This window comes from Dermacentor silvarum, chromosome 10 (assembly GCF_013339745.2).
Source record: "Dermacentor silvarum isolate Dsil-2018 chromosome 10, BIME_Dsil_1.4, whole genome shotgun sequence".
Classification (NCBI taxonomy): domain Eukaryota; kingdom Metazoa; phylum Arthropoda; class Arachnida; order Ixodida; family Ixodidae; genus Dermacentor; species Dermacentor silvarum.
The window spans coordinates 6,535,351-6,556,883 of NC_051163.1; the positions used below are offsets into that span (position 1 = coordinate 6,535,351).

The 21,533-nt window shown below is 43.6% G+C and overlaps 1 protein-coding gene across 2 annotated transcripts in view; it reads left to right on the forward strand.

The window, feature by feature from the left end:
* The first annotated feature begins 1,872 nt into the window (after window positions 1–1,872).
* The window catches only part of LOC119466266 (copine-8-like), a 28,208-nt gene continuing 8,547 nt past the window's right edge, over window positions 1,873–21,533 (forward strand). Inside the window, exons 1-11 of one of the 2 annotated variants that reach the window (XM_037726742.2) lie at window positions 1,873–2,146; window positions 6,275–6,362; window positions 6,418–6,521; window positions 6,608–6,647; window positions 7,863–7,939; window positions 13,265–13,296; window positions 13,365–13,393; window positions 14,395–14,645; window positions 14,710–14,797; window positions 15,645–15,698; window positions 15,763–15,824. In XM_037726742.2, the coding sequence (XP_037582670.1) occupies window positions 2,067–2,146; window positions 6,275–6,362; window positions 6,418–6,521; window positions 6,608–6,647; window positions 7,863–7,939; window positions 13,265–13,296; window positions 13,365–13,393; window positions 14,395–14,645; window positions 14,710–14,797; window positions 15,645–15,698; window positions 15,763–15,824 (905 nt within the window). In that variant the 5' untranslated portion in view covers window positions 1,873–2,066. The remainder of the gene's footprint in view (window positions 2,147–6,274; window positions 6,363–6,417; window positions 6,522–6,607; window positions 6,648–7,862; window positions 7,940–13,264; window positions 13,297–13,364; window positions 13,394–14,394; window positions 14,646–14,709; window positions 14,798–15,644; window positions 15,699–15,762; window positions 15,825–21,533) is intronic. The other variant, XM_037726743.2, reaches the window with a different exon arrangement.

A 21,533-nucleotide genomic window follows, 5' to 3' on the forward strand; every position in this document is an offset into this window, starting at 1 on the left:
GTATATGGGGTTATACGTGCCAAAACGACCATCTGATTATGAGACACGCCGTAGTGGGGGACTCCGGATTATTTTGGACCATCTGGGGTTCTTTATAACGTGCACCTAAATCCAACTACACGGGTGTTTTCTGCATTTCACCCCCATCGAAATGCGGCCGCCGTGGCCGGGATTCGATCCCGCGACCTTGTGCTCAGCAGCCCGGCCAACACCGTAACCACTGAGGAACCACGGCGGGTCAGACTTGTTTACCCTTTAATATAAAAGTAGAGCAAGCGTTATGGTCCCCCTCAGAATTGTAACTTCAGTTTCATTGATCATGTGGACATAATGCCTCAAGGTAAAATGCGGCTCGAAGTGCAGTTCACAAAGAGCTCAATCAGGGTCCAGCGACTTATCAAGCCTGTGGAGATTTCGCTGCCAAACAGGCCTTTGGTTCAACAAGGCTGATTCTTGGGCTAGTAAGGTTTCCTCATATTGGCAAAGCCTTTAGCGCAATTCAGAAAAGATAGGGATGTGACAGAGACACAGGACAGCGCTATCCTGTGTCTCTGTCACGTCCCTGTCATTTTTGAATTGCGCTAAACGCTTTGCCAATATGAGGAAGATTTTGGTGTTCATCTTTCGGAGTCTTAAAAAGCGATAACTTGCGCTCCTGGGCTGTTCTTGCACAGCCAGTTGTCCAGCCTGGCGCGTAACAGTGGTTTAACCGCCACTTGGGCGGCATCATAAACACTGACGCAGAAAAAGGCGCGAAAGAAGCGACGTTCCGCGACGACGACGTCGAAAAACAATTTGCAGACGCAGAAGCGGCGCACACTCGCTTCAAGTATATACGGGCGACGACAGCGACGCCGCTACTTTCTTCCAAAGCGGGTACGCGACGCGCAATAGGATGCTCCTCCGCTCGACCCACTGTAACTCATTCTAGTACACGATACCCATGGGAAGTACCGCCATCCTTTGATCAACGCCGCTTCTCTCTCTCTCTCCTGTATCTCCGATTGGACGATGATAGCGCGCGCTTTTCACTTCTTTATATATATATATATATATATATATATATATATATATATATATATATATATATATATATATATATATATATTGTTTTCCCGCCTCAGAGCCATGTTGAAAGTCCTCTGCGCAGCCGCAGTCGCTGGCGGCGGCGGCGGCGCGCACTTGCACACATGGAAGAATGCTTGCACATCATAATTGGAATTCTCCGCTGTTTTTGCGCATGCGCGAGGAGTAGTGGGTGCGAGAGAGAAATGTGGGGACTTTCGGTTCCTGAAATTTCTCTTCGCCTAGGTACTACGTTAGCGCTGTTCGTCCCTAGCCGAGCTGCCAGCACAGAATCGACAGAATGCGTGCCGGCAAGGCGACTGGGCGTCCCGCGCTCGCTAGCAGACGACGCGCTTGACAACGACAGCAAAATTGAAGACGTCGCGTTGTATAATCCATGCCCCAAATATATATGTTTGGCAAAATGGTGTAAACATAAATTTGCAGTTGAAATAAAGCACTATTTTAAGAGCGTACTACGCGCAATCGGCCTCGGCGCCCGCAGCGAAAGTACGTTGAATATGCCGCGGAGCGCGTCTCCGCCCCAATTCAGTTCGCTCGCAGCGCCCTCGCACTATTTTTCCACACGCGGCGCCTCAGCGGCAGAGCGCCGTTCGGCCCACTCGACCATTGTCTAGTACACTCTACTTCAGCGTAGACTTTCTAGGTGCGCCACCGTCGACTTTGCTTTCGCAAGCAAAAAGTAAAGAAAAAAGCAAGCGCGATTTAGGAGAGGAGGCGGCGGAGGAAAGAGTAGATGGCGGTACTTTTCTTATGTAGGGATTTTAATGGGATGGGCTAGCCAACGCCTCCTATTGGGCTAGCTCAATGCCTCCAGGCATTGGCTAGCTCTATGCTTGCACCGTCGTTTCTGGACTTGGCTGATCCTTGTGGCTTGTTTCCATCTCCCGGTTGTTGTTTCGGTTGCGGTCTTTGTGGTGGCATAGGCCGCATACAGACGTTTGTCGACTGCTCGTGCAGGCACCGCGGGCCGCGACGAAATGGCGAACCCGGCTCAGCCGTTCACTCCGGCGATTGCCTGCACGCCTGTAACCAAAGTTGAGATCAGCGTGTCCTGCAGGTAGGTGCCGCTGTGCTATGGTGTGTGTATATGCAAGTTACACTTGGCGAGCTCGCATAAACATCACTAATGTGGGCTCGCCCAGTTACGTCCTGTCGATAAACGCTGTCACGAGTCGCAGCTCTACAGGTGATGCACTCCGATCCGAAGGGGGCAGGGCTGGCTCCCCTAGCACGGACCATTGCACGGACACGCCTTCGATGCCGCCAGCAGATTGCGTTGCGGTATGGGTGCTGCTCATACACGTGGTGCGCAAGAATTTGTTTAAGTATTTGCTTTCATCAGATGTGCATCGTTTATATCAAGTAGCGAGTACTTGTGGTTGGAAACGCTCAGAACGAAACGGGATGGGCGCTTGGGCTAGCTTAATTATTTCAGGTGTTTTTTTTTTTCTCCAAAACAGGTCCTTGACAGTATACTGGCATACACCGTACTACAAAGAAATACATTGCCTATTTACTTGTAGACAAAAGGAGCAGCTTTTCTGTAGGGAAATGTAAATAAATATTAACAATTAACCGGGCGCGTGCCCATCCCAGAAATATTGTGTTGGTATATGGCCTGTCCAGACGTCCCCCTCCCCTTTCCCTTCCCTTATAAGTCTGCTGATATGGACTGAGCTCAGTGGTGAACCGGGGTAATCGTTTGCAGTGTTATTATATATATGAAAATTGTGTATATTTTCTGCCGAGTATAAAAGTCGTGTGCCCATTGGAATCATCAAAATAAAGTTACCTCATTTTATTCACCATATTCAATGTTTGATTGAGCTTTTCATCACGAGTGAAGGCATGCCCATTCCAAGTGCAACATACTGACCCAGACGCTACTGTGTACATTTCTTGCAGTTCTTTACAACGATTTTATGAAGCTCCACTTGATGGTTAGCTTGTACAAGGGGTAAAAAGAGAAGGAATATTCAGATATCTGTCAGACCACTTTCCCCTCGGCTTTATATCCGTGCCACACGGGCGTGTGAAAGGCCTTCCAACCGATAGTCCGTTGACTCAAAGGTCAAGTTCGAGCTGCTACATGGGCGGTTTCAAAGGCCGCCGAGTCAATAGTCTATAGAGTCAACGGAGCACCCGACAATTCTCTCGAAACCCTGGTGGCCTTTGAGCAACGAAAGTGGAAACAGCGCCAATGGGCCCTCTCGTTAACAGTGTGCTCGTACTCACAAATAAAAAGAAAAAATCAAACCAAATTCTCTCAAAAATAGTATATACGAGTGTTATTAGTTATTTAATAAAGTATTTTTGCCACTTGAAGTGTGCCAACTGCAAGTAGTATCGACAACAGCGTTGTGCTTGTGTTCATTGTGCCATAGTTTCGCTATTCAATAACTTAAAAACTAAACATATTGTAACACCTTGGTTGAGTACCCAGCACCTTCCACCACAAAACTGTTACGGATGAGGCGTGTTTATTTACAGGTGATGGATGAGAGTCTATAGATAGGAAAACAGTCCAGCACCGGTTTTGTTCTGTGCTCCGCACACCAAAAGATTCGTCGTCCTCCTCCTCTTCCTTTCGCCTCAACCAAGGCGTTACAATATATTTACAACAATGTATAAACAATTTATTAAAATACATTTCCGTGCTTTTGAGTGGATTTAACATTACTTAACTTTTGGAAACTTAAAAACGACACTAAAGATCTGCAGCACCATACAATTTTTGCGAGAAATGCCTGAACCACTCAACGGCCTTTCAAGAGTGCCGTGTAGCACCACCACAACTTCTTTGAGCCGATAGAGTTGTGGTGTTTCGAAGGCCGTCGACTAGAAGGCCTTCCAAGCGTGCCCGTGTGACACGGGTATTAGATTGTGTCAGAATCAATGTTGGGAATGATAAACAGAAGGACTTGTCTTCGTCAGGGCAGCAACTGCTTTCCTTGGCAGTGCTTATATAGAGCGTCCCTGCTGATGATAGCCAAGCTGTTCAAAGAAAAAAAAATGGAAAAATCACAGGATTTTAAAACCTGCAATATTCTGTAGTACTACCTGTGATGAGTGAAGACCATAGGCCTTATAATCATATCTTGCATCATGATTTTTAAATTCTTTTTTTATTTGGACAGCTTGGCTAACGTCAGCTGGGACACACAGTATACGTGTGTCCCAGTAGTGTAAGTGGATACGAATTGGAGTAAAGTGTGTGTTGAACAGAATTCTGGGAATGTTAGAAAACTGGAAGCGCGAACGGAAAGTAGTAGGCAACTGAATATGGAAAAGCTGGAGGGGGATGGTCCTCTCACTATCTAATAAGAGTAAAAGCACAAAAGACGAGAAGAAACATGGCGAAGTGCTTAGACTATGGAATACCAACTAGCCCAAATCTTAGCTAATCCCTCCTTTTGAGCCCTTACAGTTCCCTAGCACTAACCTTACTCTTTTGCACTTGCTAATGCTCCTCGCCTCTGAGGAGAAAATGAGTTATGTGTATAAATATTGGCAAGGAGAGCAGTTGTTTCTCTGACAAAGACAAATCCCCTTGTTGAAACATTGGCTTAAAGGGACAGGCAACCGATTATTAAGGACCTAGTTTTTTATTGTGCAATGAAAAGCTCACCCTCGATAGTGTTTACTCCTGCAACGGTTACTTGAAAAACTGCATGGATACTTTGTAAGCAGAATTTTTCGATCTGAGCAGCCTCTAAAAAAGTAAGAGTCCCTCCTCCAGAATGCTGAGAAGTGATGGTAATGCCGATAGCACGCCTTGCAAATTGTGAAAGCCGCCCAACGTTCTGCTTTCACAGGAGTGAGTGCAACTGTGGTTAACCACCTGCATTTTGGCGTTTTCAACCACTTTTGAAAATAAAAAGCTGGTACAATAAGTTTGCATTGTCGTGCAAACCTTTCTTGTACCGTGTTTTTCCCCAAGTACACGCCTATCCTATGTCTGGCTGGCCCCGGTCATTGCTATTCTGTCGATAGACTTGCCAAGCCAACTCGCCCAAAAACGAAGGCGAAGGCAACGCCTACTCGCTAAAAATGAAGGCCTATCTGCACATTGTAAGTTAGAAAAACTTATAACAGAAAATAAGTGTACTGTATTTCAATACTAATAAACAGACCAGGAACCGTGTACACTAGTAGAAGGTCACGTGGTAGACCTCTTAGGCATCTTCATGTTTTTGCCATGTTAGGCACCAAAGGTCATTTTTCGCGACTTCTTAGTGAAGAATTCAAAATATAAATTCACATTTAATGAGAAAAATAAGGCTCATTGTAACCAGTACGATAGGCAATCTTTCCATTAGCGGGGTTATCTCGATTAATATTCTTAGTGATTGTTTGTCCCTTTGAAAGTTTCATCTTCCTGTGAAGTCTTTCATGTGTTAAACCTTGCTTCCTGTCACTCTATGAAAAATGAACTTACCATATGGTCGTTAGCTATGCGGTGACTGCAGCATTCATTAGATAAATGTCTCCCATACAAACTCATATTAGTCTCCTTCTTCTTCACATCTATCAGTGCAGAGTAATAGGCAAAGAGTGTACCTTGGGTCAACTTCTGAACACTTAAATGAATTTGTCTCTCTGTTCTGTGATAAGTGATCAGTTTGAGTGCGATATATTGTTGTCTACCTCAGTGGACTATCTGACATGACTGGCAGTTAAAAATTTGGGCAGAGTATTTTCTTCAGGGAATGAATGGTCAACTTAACATTGTTCTTCATAGTGCGAAATCAGATTTTTCCATGCAAAATTTCACAAATAAGATGAGTTAAAAGTATAGCCTTTAATTTTACAATTCACAGAGACATTTTGTGTTCCGTGAGTTTATAGCATGCTTATTTCCACCATGGTAAAAATAAGTGTCTGTGATGTTCTTTATAATATTGCAGGTTCAATTACTGCCACAGCTTCATTACAGAGGGGGAAGAATGCAGAAATGCTCATGAACTTATATTTGAGTGCACAATAAAGGGCATCTCATGGCCAAACCTGATCTGTAGCCCTCCACTACAGAATCCATTATAACCCACAGTGCAGCAGCTTTGGGACAATAAACACATCAGTCCAATTTTTAAAGATATGAGTTGGCACTACAACCTAAATTCTACGCTAGAGGAGTGAAGATGTGGGGAAGCTCTGTGGTGTTAAATTAACTTCTCTCTTGCAGACAACTCAAGCAGAAGGATCTCCTCTCGAAGTCCGACCCTATGTGTGTTTTGTTCATGCGGACCTGTGACACTGACCAGTGGTGGGAGGTAAGATAAGCCAGCGGTGATGACTGTAGGAAGCTACTGACTGTTCTGTTTCCAGGCTGGGCGCACGGAAACAATACGTGACACAATTGACCCAGACTTCGTGACCAAGTTTCTAGTGGACTACTACTTCGAAGAACGCCAGCAACTCATGTTCAAAATGTAAAGAGCTTGGTTGTCTATATAGTTATTTTGCTTGCTTGCCAAAGTTAAAATTGCTAGACTTGCCTTCCATCTTCTTGGTACAGGTACGACGTTGACAGCAAGAGCGTGAATCTCCAGAATCACGTGAGTGCCTAAATACTGAGCTCTATAAGTTATTCAGTCTCATTTAGTGGTGTAACAGCTTCAAAAATAACAGTTTACATGCGAGGATTTGTCTTATTACGAAAACCCATCAGTGTTAACTTTTTGACACCGCATTTCGTTTTCTTTTTTTTTCTTTTTTTTTTTTTTTTTTACTGCTCCTGACAGGCTACAAGATTAGCTAGATTTTATGCTACATTGCCATTCACATTCACACAGACAATGGCAATGTTAACCTCTTTCAAGTGACATGTGCCTTAGAAAAGAAATTTGTTCATTAATGCTTGAAGGTGAACATTTGCATTGGCATGTCTTCTGTGTTTTCCTTCCATTTAAAGAAGCAACGTTTTCTTGAGGACTTCAGATATACCTATAGATGGTCCTGATATACCTATAGATGGTACTGATGCGTCAACCTTTGCTTGAAAGTTTCTTCTCGTCAGGCCAGATTTTCAAGTCAGAGTTGCACGCAGCTGAGTTGAAATGATGCGAATTTGTTTAACGAGAGTCATATTTGAACACAGCAGGAAGCTTGCTCTTTCCTCCCACTCTCATGGCAATGATGCTCGCTGTGAATGCTTGCACACAGCGAGTTGCATGCTAATGCCTGAGCTGGTTTCAACCTCATATTCCCGAAATTTTTCTCCTTAAAGGAAAATATTTGAATCACCCTTAAAAGTAATGGTATATGAGATTAGAGCATGGAAAATTAGTTTCACACCATTTGCCACCCAAGAGTGAAATCTGTGGGCTTAACAAAGTGAAGCAGACACCCAGCATGGAACACCGTCTTCATATATTTGCGCACTTTCTCACTGTGTATTCTTTGACATGGATAGCAAGCCATCTCATGCTCTATGGCAACCTTTAAAGTAGTTATTATTGCAGAGCTAATGACTGCTATTTGTGCACCAGAATACATGCAACTGTGCAGTGTTTTTAATGTTGAGCCTCCTTGTAAACTCTGTGCACAGAGCATTGTGTTCTGGGTTTTTGATTGAAGCCTAAATCAGAATCCTTTTTAAAAAATTTTTTTAAGCATTCTGTTCCTATCTAGTAGGCCAAAATTGATAGGTTGTGAAATTATGACAACTGGCTAGAAGAGATTAAGAGTGATACTCGTCAGCTGCGACAACAGAAAATCAATTGTGGCATCACCTAGTGCAGTTTGCCACATAAACTGTTTCCATGCTGCAGGATTTCCTTGGTCAGGTTGCTTCCACGCTGGGTGAACTGGTTGCCTACCAGGGAAGGCAGGTCAAGCTGCAGCTGACGTAAGAGTGCTCACATAATGCGATTCTGTGTAGTTGACTTGTGCGGTAAAATCAAACTACTGAACACACAAACAGTTCCTTGAGTTGTGACCTATCTGAAATATTTGTACGTGAGATAATCCAATTTGAAATCTGCCGGCAAAAGCTTTTCAGTTAAGGCTACAACTATATAGTAAGCCGACATACAAAGGAAAAGCAGAAAGGAAATGAACTGTCTTGTTATTGAACTATAAAATTACGTATATTTGGGTAAATTTTACGGTAAGCTTATATTTTATTTATTTATTTTATTTATTACAATACTTCAGACCTTAGGCAGGAGTGGTACAATAAACACGTGCGAACAGGTGCAACCTAAATAGGAAAATTTGAACAAAGAGCTTAATTAGTGAGAATACTGCTCTGGGGAAAAAAAAAAACACAAAGAAATATATACAGAGAGATGCAACAAAAAGAACATCAAGGTTCGTGTACATAAGCGCTATGAGTTATGGGTTCAAGGGCATGTAGATTAGATACCATCGGGCATTCGACTACAGCTATGGGGAGTGAATTCCAATTGGTTATATTTCTTGAGAAGAAAGAATATCTAAATATATGTTGGTGTTGCATAAAATCTCAGTTACTTTTTTTTTTGTATGGTAGGACCGTGTAGGCCGTCGATGTGCGTCACTTAGATATGTGTCCTTCGTAATACCTAACTGTCCGTGGTAAAGGAGATAAAAAAGTTTCATTTGCTTACGGTATCGCCTAATTTCCAGATTTTCGAGCTCAGCGTTTTCTAAAAGAGATGTAGGTGATGCCTGCCAACTGTGATTGTTATAGATAAACCTAATTGATTTCCTCTGTATTTTTTCCAATATTGAAATGTTTCTTTTTGTGTATGGATCCCATACAGCTGCAGAGTATTCTAGTAATGGCCGAATAAAGGTTTTATACGCTAAAAGCTTGACTTCTTGTGTAGACTTACCCGGGCATCTTCTTAAATATCCTAGCTTTTTCATCGCCTTCCCCTAGATGTAGTCAATGCGGTCATTCCACCTAAGGTCATTAGAGGTGACGACTCCCAAATACCTATAGTTTGTTGCGACTGCAAGGGGTTGATTGTCAAAACAGTATGTGAAGGATAAGGGGCGCTTCTTGCGAGTAATAGTCATTGCCACGGTTTTCTTTTTGTTAATGGCCATCTGCCAGTCTGTACACAATGTATGGATTCGGCCCAAAGAATCGTTTAGTAAAGTCTGGTCATTAGGTGCAGTATGATCATTAGGTGCAGTAACTTCGTGATATATAATAGTACAATCATCAGCAAAAATCCATATCTTTACTGAAATGTTCTGAACGATGTCATTAATATACAAAAGGAAAACAAGAGGGCCAAGGACGGACCCTTGTGTTACCTGAAGTTACTGAAATAATGTTCTATGAGAAACTCGGTCGAATGCCTTTTCAAAATCTAGAAATATAATGTCAACCTGATTATGTCTGTCTAGGGCAGCTGCTATATCATGGACAGTTTCGATGAGCTGAGTTACTGTTGAGTAACCACAGCGAAAACCATGCTGGAAGGGACCAATGGGGCATTCATATTCTAGAAAAGCTGTTATGTTGTTAACAATTATGTGCCCTACTAGCTTTGCACATGTGAATAGTAAGGAAATTGGTCTGTATGATGACGCATCTGATGGTGCGCTACTTTTAGGGATTGGAGGGATTTTTGTGTATTTCCAGTCGCAGGGGAGTTCCCCATTGAACAGGGATTTCTTAAACAACAGACATAGATATTTTGAGCATCATTCTGTGTAACATTTTAGAAATATATTCGGTATACTGTCTATGCTGGCTGATTTCTTGTCATCTAATTTTAACAACAACGCAAGTATACAAGTCATTAATAGGTTCAATGTTATCAAGTTTCAGAAATTCGGGTGTGCAGCCGTGATCAACAAGAAATACAGAGCCAAAATAAATATTAAGGGCTTCGGCAATTACTGTGTTATCTGTCACAGGGATACCATTGACTGAAAGAGTAGGGGAAGATTTCTTTTTTGGCGAAATATATCGCCAGAACATTTCTGGTGACGTTATAAGAAGATTTTTGACGCGAATGCGTGCGTAAGAATCTTTGGCCTTTTTAATGCTATCCTTTAGCTTTTCACGTAGCTCCGATATCTTATCTAAACCGCTTGGACACGGATGCCGTCTGAGCTGCCTTTTTGCTCTGTTTAACTTGCGTCGGTGATGTGCGATCTCTTTCGTCATCCATGGATTATGTGTATGCTGTAACTTACATTTGTGCGGAACAAGGTTTTTTCTTTACGCAGGTCAAGACTAGGTTCTTAAAGAAGCACCACATATATTCAACAGAATGTGCATCTGATTCATACAATGATGTAAACAAAGAAATTGAACTATCAAGGGCATCCAATATAGCAACGTCACTAGCATGCGAGAACATAGGAAAATACATTCCTTTTTTACCAGCCTCGATCGCAATTTTACTTCAAGATTTAAGCACAGCAGTTTGTGGTCCGAGATGCCTTTAAATATGTCAACTTCGAGTCGCGGTCAAGAATGTTGTAGCTTATGAGAAAAAAATCCATAATTGATTGGCTATCATTTTGTATTCTTGTAGGTGCTCTTACAAGCTGAGTTAAGCCATGTAACAAAACAATGTCTACAAAGGGTTCAGCGGAACTAATAAGTGCTTCAGGAAAGTCACCGTCCCAGTCTACTGATGGGACGTTAAAATTGCACCAGTAAGCACGAGGTTAGAATTTCGATTCCTACACATGAATTCGTTAAACGCTTCGAAAAATGTGTTGTCACTGTTAGGGCGGTGGTAAAATCCTGCGATTACCAAACGCAATTTGTCGAAAAGAATTTTCACCAAAACGCACTCTATGCCAGTAATATTTGGTAATCTTGTAACGGATAATGACTTCATGTGCAAAATAGCGACGCCACCGCCGCGAGAGTTCTGGTCCTTGTGGTAGATACGATAACCATGCAGTACAATTTACGAGTCATTTATGTCACCATGCAGCCAGGATTTTGTAATAACTATTACATGGGGGCTGTGGGCGATGATTATGCTTTCCAGGTCAGCTGTTTTGTTTACTATACTTTGGGCATTAAGGTTAAGACATCAGAAGGTGTTCTTGCGACTTTTGGTTCATTGCGTGCTTCATGCATGGCGCAAAGCTGACGGTTCATCATCCGTCTGTTTCCGCGGCTCTGATTGCTCGGTACTTGTACCTTTTTAGTGCTATCCCAGTCATACAACTCTCTGCCAGTTTTGATTTTTATCATAGACAAGTTTTATTTTTATTCCATCTCTCCTGGTATCAACTGTGCTATCCCAAAGACACCTTTGAACTTCTCTAGTGGCGGCCGTGAAATCCTCCGAAACAGAGACGCCCTTTCCCTTTAATTTTAGCAGTTTCCCAAAACGGGCAACTTTTTCACGATGGTCAAACAACTTTAAGATTACAGGGCGTGGTTTGTTAGTACGCTGTTAGCTAATTCTATGAATGCGCTCTACGGATGATACCTTTACTCCTAGCTTATCTCGGAATAAGCCATCAATCACTGTGCATGCAAGTGATTCTGGCGTTTCTGCAGCCTGCTCAGGAAACGCCGAACAGAAGAAGATTATTCCGCCTGCTCCTGTCCTCAAGCTCATTCACTTTCTTAATTAACTGCTTCACTGTTTGTTCCAAATTCACAATTTTGGTCTCTAGTTCTTTAACGATTGCCACTGAGTCTTCGACATTCTTAAGCTTATTTTCTAACTTCTCTAGTTTTTTCTGTATTGTTCGTTGTCCATCAAGAAGTTCACGCAGCATCTTTTTCGTTTCTGGCCCTGGATTGGACTCCACGTCTCCACGCAGCATTAAAATGTGTAATTTAGTAATACGATGTCTCTCGCGCAACAGAGCAAAGCATACTAGCGATGTGGGCACGTCAGCTGGATTAGACATCGGTTGCTAGATTTCATTGATGAATGCACTTATTGCTCACCTGCGTGAAATAGAATGGATTTAGCATCCTGCTCACTGGTGGCCAGCTGATGTGCGCTCTGAAAGAATTCTCTGGTGATGAACTTCTTAAAGGCCCAGCGTCCGAGAAAGTCGAACTGGGTGGCGCTCCAGTCCAGTTAACGATGCATCCTGGGAGCCCACATGCATTGTATTCAAAGGCATGATGACGTCTGTCTGTGCACTCTCCGTTGGAGGAAAACACAGTTGAACTGTGCCACCTTGCTTCAGATGCGCCGTCCGACCATATCGTTTTGAGTAGCAGAATCTGCATGAAATAGAAGAACGGATTTAGCATCCTGCTCACTGGCGGCCAGCTGACATGCCCACTTATACCCTTCATAAAGCAAAATGGAAATGAAAGTGGAAGAAAATATAACTTGTGCCACCAGTGGGAGTAGAACTCATTACCTCAGTGTGAAGCATGTGGAGATTGTGGGCATGGGCGAAGCACACAACTGTCATATGTAGCCTTTTTTTTTTAAATTGGGAATCTATATAATATAGCCCGCTTCTCAATCAGGCTGCATTTTTGTATTTTGGTGCAACAGCTAAATAGAGGTATAGCACAAATGCTAGGCACAGACCCTGTTTTCTATTCAGCAATGATCATGTACCAACCCAGCTATGTTGATACACTCTTCTATAGTTGATGCAACACTGTTGCCAAATCTCTTGAATTAACCCTTTCAGACACTGTGTACACAATTCTTTACACCAAGATAGTGCATCAACAGCAAAAGCACTGATGAAAGTAACAATATTTAAAATCTGTCGCATATATCTTGAGACACTTATGATTGAAATTGTGCTGCAATTTTGGATAACATGTGCAAAATGTTTTAGTAAAATGAGTAGGAAGGTAGACGGTTGGGTGTTTCTGCTTGGAGTCAGTATGTTGTATGTAACGGATTCCGTACTTTCATTTTTTTACAAAATGTCATGCACCAGGCATAATTTTTAGGCAGCTAGATAAGGGCTTTTCAAGCTTTTCAATACATGAAATAGGTGATGTTCTCATATTTAATGTTCCCGTAGCGAGTGGTCGCGTGGAGTCGATATTCTGTAAAGTTGACAAAACTCGTTAAAGAATTGAAAATTCTTAATCTTCTGCTGCTTTACACTTTCTACGATTCTGAAGATTCGAGAAATGCGGTGAAAGTAAGTTTTCAGTCAACAGGATAAAGGGGTGTCTGAAAGGGTTAAACTAAGAAATAACTGCCTTGCTTGAAGCTTGTTCGTTGCTTGGGTGACCCTTAGAAAGCTATCCCTCGTCTGCTTTCAGGGGACTCTCTGGTGATTGTGGCACCATCTTAGGTGAGTTTAGACCCTTGGGAAAGGCCCAGTAATGTGACCACCAAATGGCTCTTGTCTTTTGATTTCAGTGACTGTTGAAGAGGTACTTGACTGCAAGGTAAGCCATGTTAATTATTTTAATTTCATTTTATTGACATGGATGGACACTAATATCCTGATGTGCTGAATGTAATTGAATGTTGAAGAAGAAAGTGCAAAATACATAGCAGAAAATATAGGCAAGCAACTAGTGGACAGAATTGAGGAATTCCCTATACAGACACTTTTTGTAAATATTACACTGCAGTCTGTAGTTATAAAACTGCTACTTTTAGTAATTGCTGGTTATAAAATTATGTATTTGCTGTTATTACCTACTAAATTTGTACTAACTGTGCGAAAAATCAGCATGGACTTAACAATACACAGTTGTGAGGATTAGTTTTTCCAACTTCATTTATATTTTGAGTTGGCGGCATATGCAACAAGTTGGACAACTTCTGGTCACCACAAAAATAACCTGCTTTCTTCTAAGTTTGACATAGTGAATTAAATTAATGCATTGCAACCGCAGTGAGGGATGATTGAGTATTAATAAAGTGCTGCAATAATGTGACAATTTTTGAGTTTACTACCACTGAAGTAGAGATTGGATTTAATCTGATTGATAAGAAACGCAATATCATCCCAATTTTCATGGAAATACATGACGACACTAAAGGTGTGTCATTTAGTGAAAAACATGGCATGTTCCCCACTCCACACCTTTTTCCTTGCGAGGCATCACATGGGTGCCCATTTGTGCAGGCACTAATGTGGACTTCCTTCTAAATGTTTCTTGTTCAGTGCCCAAAATACATTTGACTGTGCATCTCTGTGCTCAGGCTGTCTGGAAAATGGAAAGAATTGGTACAAAATATAGGCACAGGGGTTAATTTTTCATATTTGTACTCTGTCTATTCTTCCCTCTTCGTATAGGATAGTTGGGCAAGTGAGAGCCTGTCAAGCAGACCCACAATGCCTATTTGTACGCATATCCCCACATGTAATTAAAAAACATGAAGTAACTGAGATGAATGATGTAACTAGCCATAATTCATTGCCGACTTTTTCCTGCAGCGGGTGATAGATATGCAGTGGCAGGGAAAGAAGTTGGACAGCAAGGACTGGTTTGGAAAGTCTGACCCTTTCCTGGAGTTCTGCCGCGTCAGCGAGGACAACAGCTACACGGCTGTGTTCCGCACTGAGGTGGTCAAAAGGAACCTGAACCCAACGTGGCGTCCCTTTACCATCCAGATGCGTCAGCTGAGTGGTGGTGATGATGACCGGTCTCTTCGGGTGGCCTGCTACGACTGGGATCTCGACGGAGGGTGAGTGTCCTGTGCATCCGCCTGCCTGATGCTCAGCCTTATTGCACACTGTGCTGCATCCCAGCGTGTCTTCCAGCCATGACCTCATCGGGGAGTTCCACACCAATGTGCGCACCCTTTCCCAGGGACCGGGCCCAGCAAATGAGTACGAGGTACGTGGTACGAGGGCTGCCTAGCTTGGAATAAGGGAAATGAGGCCCTCAATGGGGATGTTTAGGGTAGCGGATGCAGTGCACAGTTGATTGATGAGCCAGAACAAATGAAGCGTTGAACATGCTATACATTTCCTGCTTGCAGTACCTTTAACATTATACGGGTTTGACACGGTGCACTTTTGATCACAATCCAACGCGATCCGGATTGAAATTCTCTGTTGCGATTGGCTCCTTTGTGTAAGCTGCGGGAGGGAGCCAGTCACGGTTGAGAATTTCAGTCTGGATCGGGCTAGATTGCGATGAAAAGTGGCTGTGTGGCACTGGTGTTAAATGAAAGCGGGTAAATGTGAATGACAATGTGAAATTCCTGCTATTTTGTTTGCTTCCCATTGAAAAAAGAAAGCAAAACACATAACAGCATAATAGGCAACATGAAGAAACCGATTAATTTAATAATTTGCATCAAGCAGTGTACAGTTGTAAAATTTATGGATGTTGAATTTACCATTAGTCGCGACATCATATTACTGTGGACATAGGCTCCTGTATTTGATACACTGCTGTCCAAGTTAACCCTGTAACCCTGTTCCACATCAAGGAAAATTCGAACTACTTGTTCACCTTTATTTTTTGCCATGGGGAGTACATTGTGCAACTGGCAAATAGTAATGGCTGGAGTGTAGATGGGACTGCAGTGCAGTTGTAACAGGCTGGTAACATGTGGCATAGTAGTGGATTTTTGCTGTGGTAGTGATGCAGCAAGGCACCATGACTTTGCAGCGATGTGCATTATGTCCGACCTCTGCTAGAGGCTTTTCTCACACCTGGAAATTGTTTTTTTCAGCTGATCAACAAGAAGAAGCAAGCCAAGAAAAAGAGCTACAAAAATTCTGGTGTGGTGAGTTATTTGTGGCTACAAGGTATGGCGTCCATGTGTTGAGAACCAATGTGTGCACTTGCAGGTGAAGCTCATTTCTTTCGCAGTCAGGGAGCAGGCCACTTTCCTTGATTACATCCGGGGTGGGTGAGTGAATTTGGTTATACACTTATAGATCAGGAATAGGTTCAAATACAGTTAAACCTGGATATAACGAAATTGACAAATTCCGGAAAAACTTTGTTATAAAGAGGGTTTCGTTATATGCAGGTTCGGCATGAAAATTCGAAAAAGCAACGCTTACCGTATTTACTCGATTCTTACCACTTAACGATGGCGTCGTAGCGTAACGTCGTATAAGGTACAAAGTTATCGGTGCGCGGGCCAGCGTCGTTTGCGGCCAGTCATGCTACGCCGGTTGCGCTGCGCCAGCCGAAGCGCCATCTCCTCTATACTCCGACGCGCGCGCCGTCGGCTGTTATCTTCAGAGCATGCACAGAACGATCCCAAGCCCGCGCACTGCTTTGAACGGCTGTCTGCGACCGTCGGCAAAGCGGCGTGGATGCCTTTATTTCTTCGCTCGAAATGGCATTGTGGGTCGGCGCAATCGGCACGACCAGCGCGCGAATGGGTCAAGAGCAAATTCGGCGCCAGGCCCGTCGGGGCTTGTCGGAAGCCGCCGGTTACATTGGCTGCGCCAGTGCACTTGACTATAGAGGGGGTCGTTTTTCGCCAACGTGAAGCCCACGGTTTTCTTTTTTTTTTCTTCGGCAACATCAACTGGAAAAGGAGAGTGCCATCTTGGCGGGCTAGGCCAGCTGCCGCAAGCGGCGGGATCAGGTTTGAATGAAGGGAGGGGGAAAGGTCACGCCCGCGGCGGCAAGATCGCCGGGTCGAGGGATGCAGGCCCGCCTCGCGCACCTCGCCGTCGCCGTGAATTTGAGCGCGCCAAGCGCGACGCTGCCTACGACTGATGCAGAAAGACGTACCATTCCTGTGGAATGACGAGTGTGAAAGTGCCTACCGTGAACTAGTAAGGCTTATATCATCCGACCCTATTCTCCGCATTCCTGACTTCTCTCTACCGTTTGTGTTGAACACTGATGCATCGCATTATGCAACTGGGGCAGTGCTCTATCAGAAATTCTCAAACGAACCTGACCACCAAAGACATTGGTCTTTATTGACATTGGACTTGATCACCAAAGACATTGGACCACGAACATTGGTGGGATACTACAGCTATACATTGAACCCTGCAGAAGTGAACTACACCACCACCGAAAAGGAAGCACTGGCCATCTTGAAAGCTGTTCAGTATTTTCGAACTTACCTAGAAGGAGCAAAATTCACACTTTTCACTGACCATCAGGCATTGACACACCTTCTTGATATGGCACAACCACGAGGACGCATTGCACGGTGGGTTAACTACCTGCAACAATTTGACTTCGTTGTTTCGCACCGCCCTCGTCTGCTGTTCATCGATGCAGATGCCTTGTCCAGATTGCTGGTCTCTGAAACAAGCCAACAGCCAGAACAGATCAATTACGGGAAGCTGTGGGAAGGCACAGAAGAAATGAGATTGATGTAAAGTACCACGTGCCACCGACAATGGTTGCAAGGATCCTTCCCCTTTACCACGATACTCCGGAGTCAGGTGGGCATGATGGGTTTTGGCGCACATATAACAAGCTACTGAAGCGGTTTGCATGGCCAAGTATGAAGGAAGATATTATCAACTATGTACGGACATGTCACACATGTCAAGTAAACAAAGTGAAGTACAGACAGGCGACAGACATCATGATAATTCCGCAGCATTCGCGAGTCCCCTTTGAAGTCGTTCACTTGGATTTTGCAGAGCTAAAGAAAGCGGGTGAAGGTGTCAGGAAAATGCAGGCGTTTCTACTTTGCATAGACGAATGCACCAGAATGATTACGGCTAAAGCAGGAAAGGAAGTTGCCCACAGCGTCATTGCTCTTCTTCAAACCGAATGTTTTAGACACACGAAGACCATAGTGTGTGACAATGGGCCTGCCTTCCGTAGTGCTAAACTAGTGATAGTCATGGCATGACTATCAAATTTTGCTCACCCTACCACCCCACCGCCAACGGTTGCGGAGCGTGCCATCTGAGATGCGAAGCAATTTATAAGGATGTACCCATAGTTTACAGGTGGGTGGAAATGCTGCCTAGAGGCTGCTGTAAGGCACCATAACCGGTCATACACCAGTGGCTTGGGGTGCAGCCCTCTTTTTGCCACCTCAGGAGTCACGCCGACACTTCTTGCGGATCGCGAACTGGGTATCCTTGGCAGGCTTCAACTTACCGAAACAAAGAAAAGCGCGCAGGCGGAGGATATCTGCAAACAACGCATGAAGAGAAACTTTGACAGAAGACGCAACAACGAAATGCCACACATAGAGGTTGATGACAAGGTCCTAATAAGAAAAGGCGTTGGGACTTCAAATGTGAAATTTCACGGACCCTTTCCTGTGGTAAAGACGGCGTCACAGCATAGCATCCTGAAGACAATAAGGTATCTGGGAGTCTCTGGTAAAGAAAAGTGTGCCTCCATCGGAAATGTTTTCAAGTACCACACCAGGAGGTGTGAACAAAGAGAGCCAGGGAGGGTGAAGCGTGCCGCATTTAGGCCACGAAAGAAGAGGAAGAACAAAGGGGACGAAGGAAGGGGAGGACGAGGAGAGTAGTTTCAGTTAGATTACGCTATGTGTTTTCTTTAGTTATGTTTACTAGGAACGCTACACCTCTTATATCGTTTAGCCAGTCCAGTATTAAAGGGCTGACGCCTTAGTTTTTTTGTACATGTTTTCCTTCTTCCTCAGACTTTCTAAAAGACCATCCGTCATCCATGAATTCTGTGGATATTTATATTTTTTCCCACATTTTACAGTGCGTGTGCTAGTCGAGACAGCCAACAAAAATAAGGAGCAACATTTATTTAGTGCTTCTTCGGGATGAAACGTAGTATTAATTGGCGACTGTATACAAAATTACGAAGGACGTTCGTCAAAATTGTTTGTCGTGCCGCGCGATGAGGAAAAGGACGCAGGAAAAGCAGTCAAACTCGTGATGCAAAATCCAAACTACATTTATAACAAAAGCCAAACTACACCGGGACAGAACGTTAAGACACATGACATGATTCACATACATGGCTATAAGAACTAAAGCTACCGTGAGTCCTACAAACAGTTCGAAAGAGCTCATGGTACGTGGACAGGAGACGAAAGGTTGCCGTAGTGAGGGGCGATGACGTGACGAGGTCGGACACGCCTCGATGTTGGACGGTGAGGAGATGGCTCTTGTTGGAATGGTCAGCCTGCCCAGCGGACAGCTTGCGCGCAAGCCGCAGTGCTCAGCGCAGATGCGGCCATTAGCCAGGCCACGAACGGTGCTTCGCCGAACAGGTGACCAAGGAGACTGCCTTGCCCGCGATCCGCAATGCTCGCGGCAAGTGGTAGCACAACAGGCCACGCCATGCTCCAAGCTGCACTACTCGTGCTGGCGAACGCCTTGGCCAAGGGCAACGGTCGGGCGGCAGCTCCAGGGACGGCCGCGTTCCTTGGAGCCTTGATTGTCTGCGTCCGTCGGCCTGCTGTCTTCCGTCTCCCCCTGACTAGGCGCATCTCTCGCGACGAAGCATTTCGTCACGAGCTCGCCATACGTGGCCCAATCGTGGCACGGACGCATGTTTGGAATACCACTGGGCCATCACTGATCTGATTGATACTCAAATGCGTGGTCCACTCGCGAAAGAACGTGTGCACACTTCGTCGGCGGTGGCAGCGTTTTCTTTCATTCATCACAGCGACTAATCAGTTTTACTGATGGCTTCAACAAAGGTATCTGCACTAAATACAGAAGTATAGTAGCTAGTATCATCCTCATGTATTTCATTGTTAAATGTACGAAAAATTGGAAAATGATCAGTTATATCAGTATCAACAACCCCGGGAAAAGGCGATGGTGATATGTTAGATAAGGTGTGATCAATGAGCTTACTGCTCCCACGAGAGGCTTATCTAGTTGGACAGTTAATGAGTGATTCAAAACCAAATCCAGTAACACAATCAGTGTAAATTGTGTACGAAGTGGCATCAGTGTCAAGTAAGTTAATATTAACATCACCTACAATCAGTACATCCTTATTTTCAAAAGTTAGCTTTGACAATATGACGTCAAGGCAAAGCAAGGAATCGTTAAGGGAAGATGACGGTGAGCGATAAATGCAACCTAGAATCAAGTTCTTATTATTGTGATTAAGGAATGACCAGTCGGAATCTATCCATACTGACTCACAATGATTCACGTTAACTGCCAGATCAAATCTGCGCGTGTAGGTGACATCTTGTGAAATAAAAATAGCGGCACCACCATGACTCACAGTTGGATGATGGCAATACTCTATTGATAAGATGGAAAACCACTCATATTGTTGTCGGCGTCAGAAAGCTCCGATATGCAGATGAAAGTGAAGGCATGCTGAAGTGAAGCGATGAAGTTATTAATTGCATCTATTTTCTTACGAAGGCTACGAGCATTGAAGTGAATGAGTGATTGTTTTTTTACGGTAAGACGAGATTTTACGTCAACAGGGGAGAGCAAGGTCATGAAAAAAGAAAGGGGGAAAAGCAAGAAAAAAAAATTACAATGCATCACGTGAAGATTCGAAGGTCGGATTCAGTGATAATGCGATAGACCCTGCTGTTATCAGTTTTGCAGGCTTTTTTGCTACCGGAGTACAATGCCACCACCTCCCTGTCGCGCTGCCTTCCCGCTTTCCTCCCTTGTGCACCGATTTGGCTCACTGTCGCATGCTTTCACTCACACATACAGCATACGGCGTGTGGGGACGATGTTATGGCCCTTGGACTTTATATGGAACATCGCGGCGACCACTGACAGCAGAAATGCGCCTGGAGTGTCCACATCATTGCTATCTCACTTATATATAGAATGTCACCCATACACTTGCGCGTGACCTACCTTCACGAAGTGAAACGGCACTAATTTTTATAAAATATCTTACCAAATTAACAGGTGTGTCTTATATTCCGGTGCGACGTACTTACCTTTCTTGAGGGGAAAACTGCCATTTTTAGGGGGTGCGACATATACAAAGGTGCGACTATTTATAGACTGGAAAATACGGTACATGATGTGGGCATGAAATGGGGAAACTCACAGCCATTTGATTAAGACTTGCCCTCTCACTATAAATGGGTAACATCATTGTTATACTACAGTCTTTCCTTGAAAGTTTGAAATCCACCATGCATGTAACTAAACCTGTTGTCAAGGTGCATAGTGGGGCCCTGTGGAATTTTGCCTGCTTGAAAGCTCCTGTAATTAAGAGTGAAGTCGTTTTTTACTCTCCAGAACTTGCCAAGTCTTGTAACTCGCACAGTGACTTTCAATTTTTTTATGAAGCATACATGCTTAGTAGACTTGAGATGGGTATACCAACATCCTCTTGTGATTCTTTTAGGAGCACACATGATATCCAAACTCTACATAGCTGTGTGTACGTATTGCAGAGGTTTGTGTGCCTACTTAACCAAAAAATGCACCCAGTAATTTTTTGGCAGCAGATGTTCCAAACTTTCCTGTTTTTTGGATTTTTAATAGGATGCAAGTTCATTAATTTTTGCATTTTCGGTCATATATATATATATATATATATATAATCATATCATAAGAAGCCAACAAACAATGACACCAAGAACAACATAGGGGAAATTACTTGTACTTACTAATTGAATTAAAGAAATGATAAATTAATGGTAAATGAAAACGGATGAAAAAACAACTGTCCGCAGGTGGGAAAC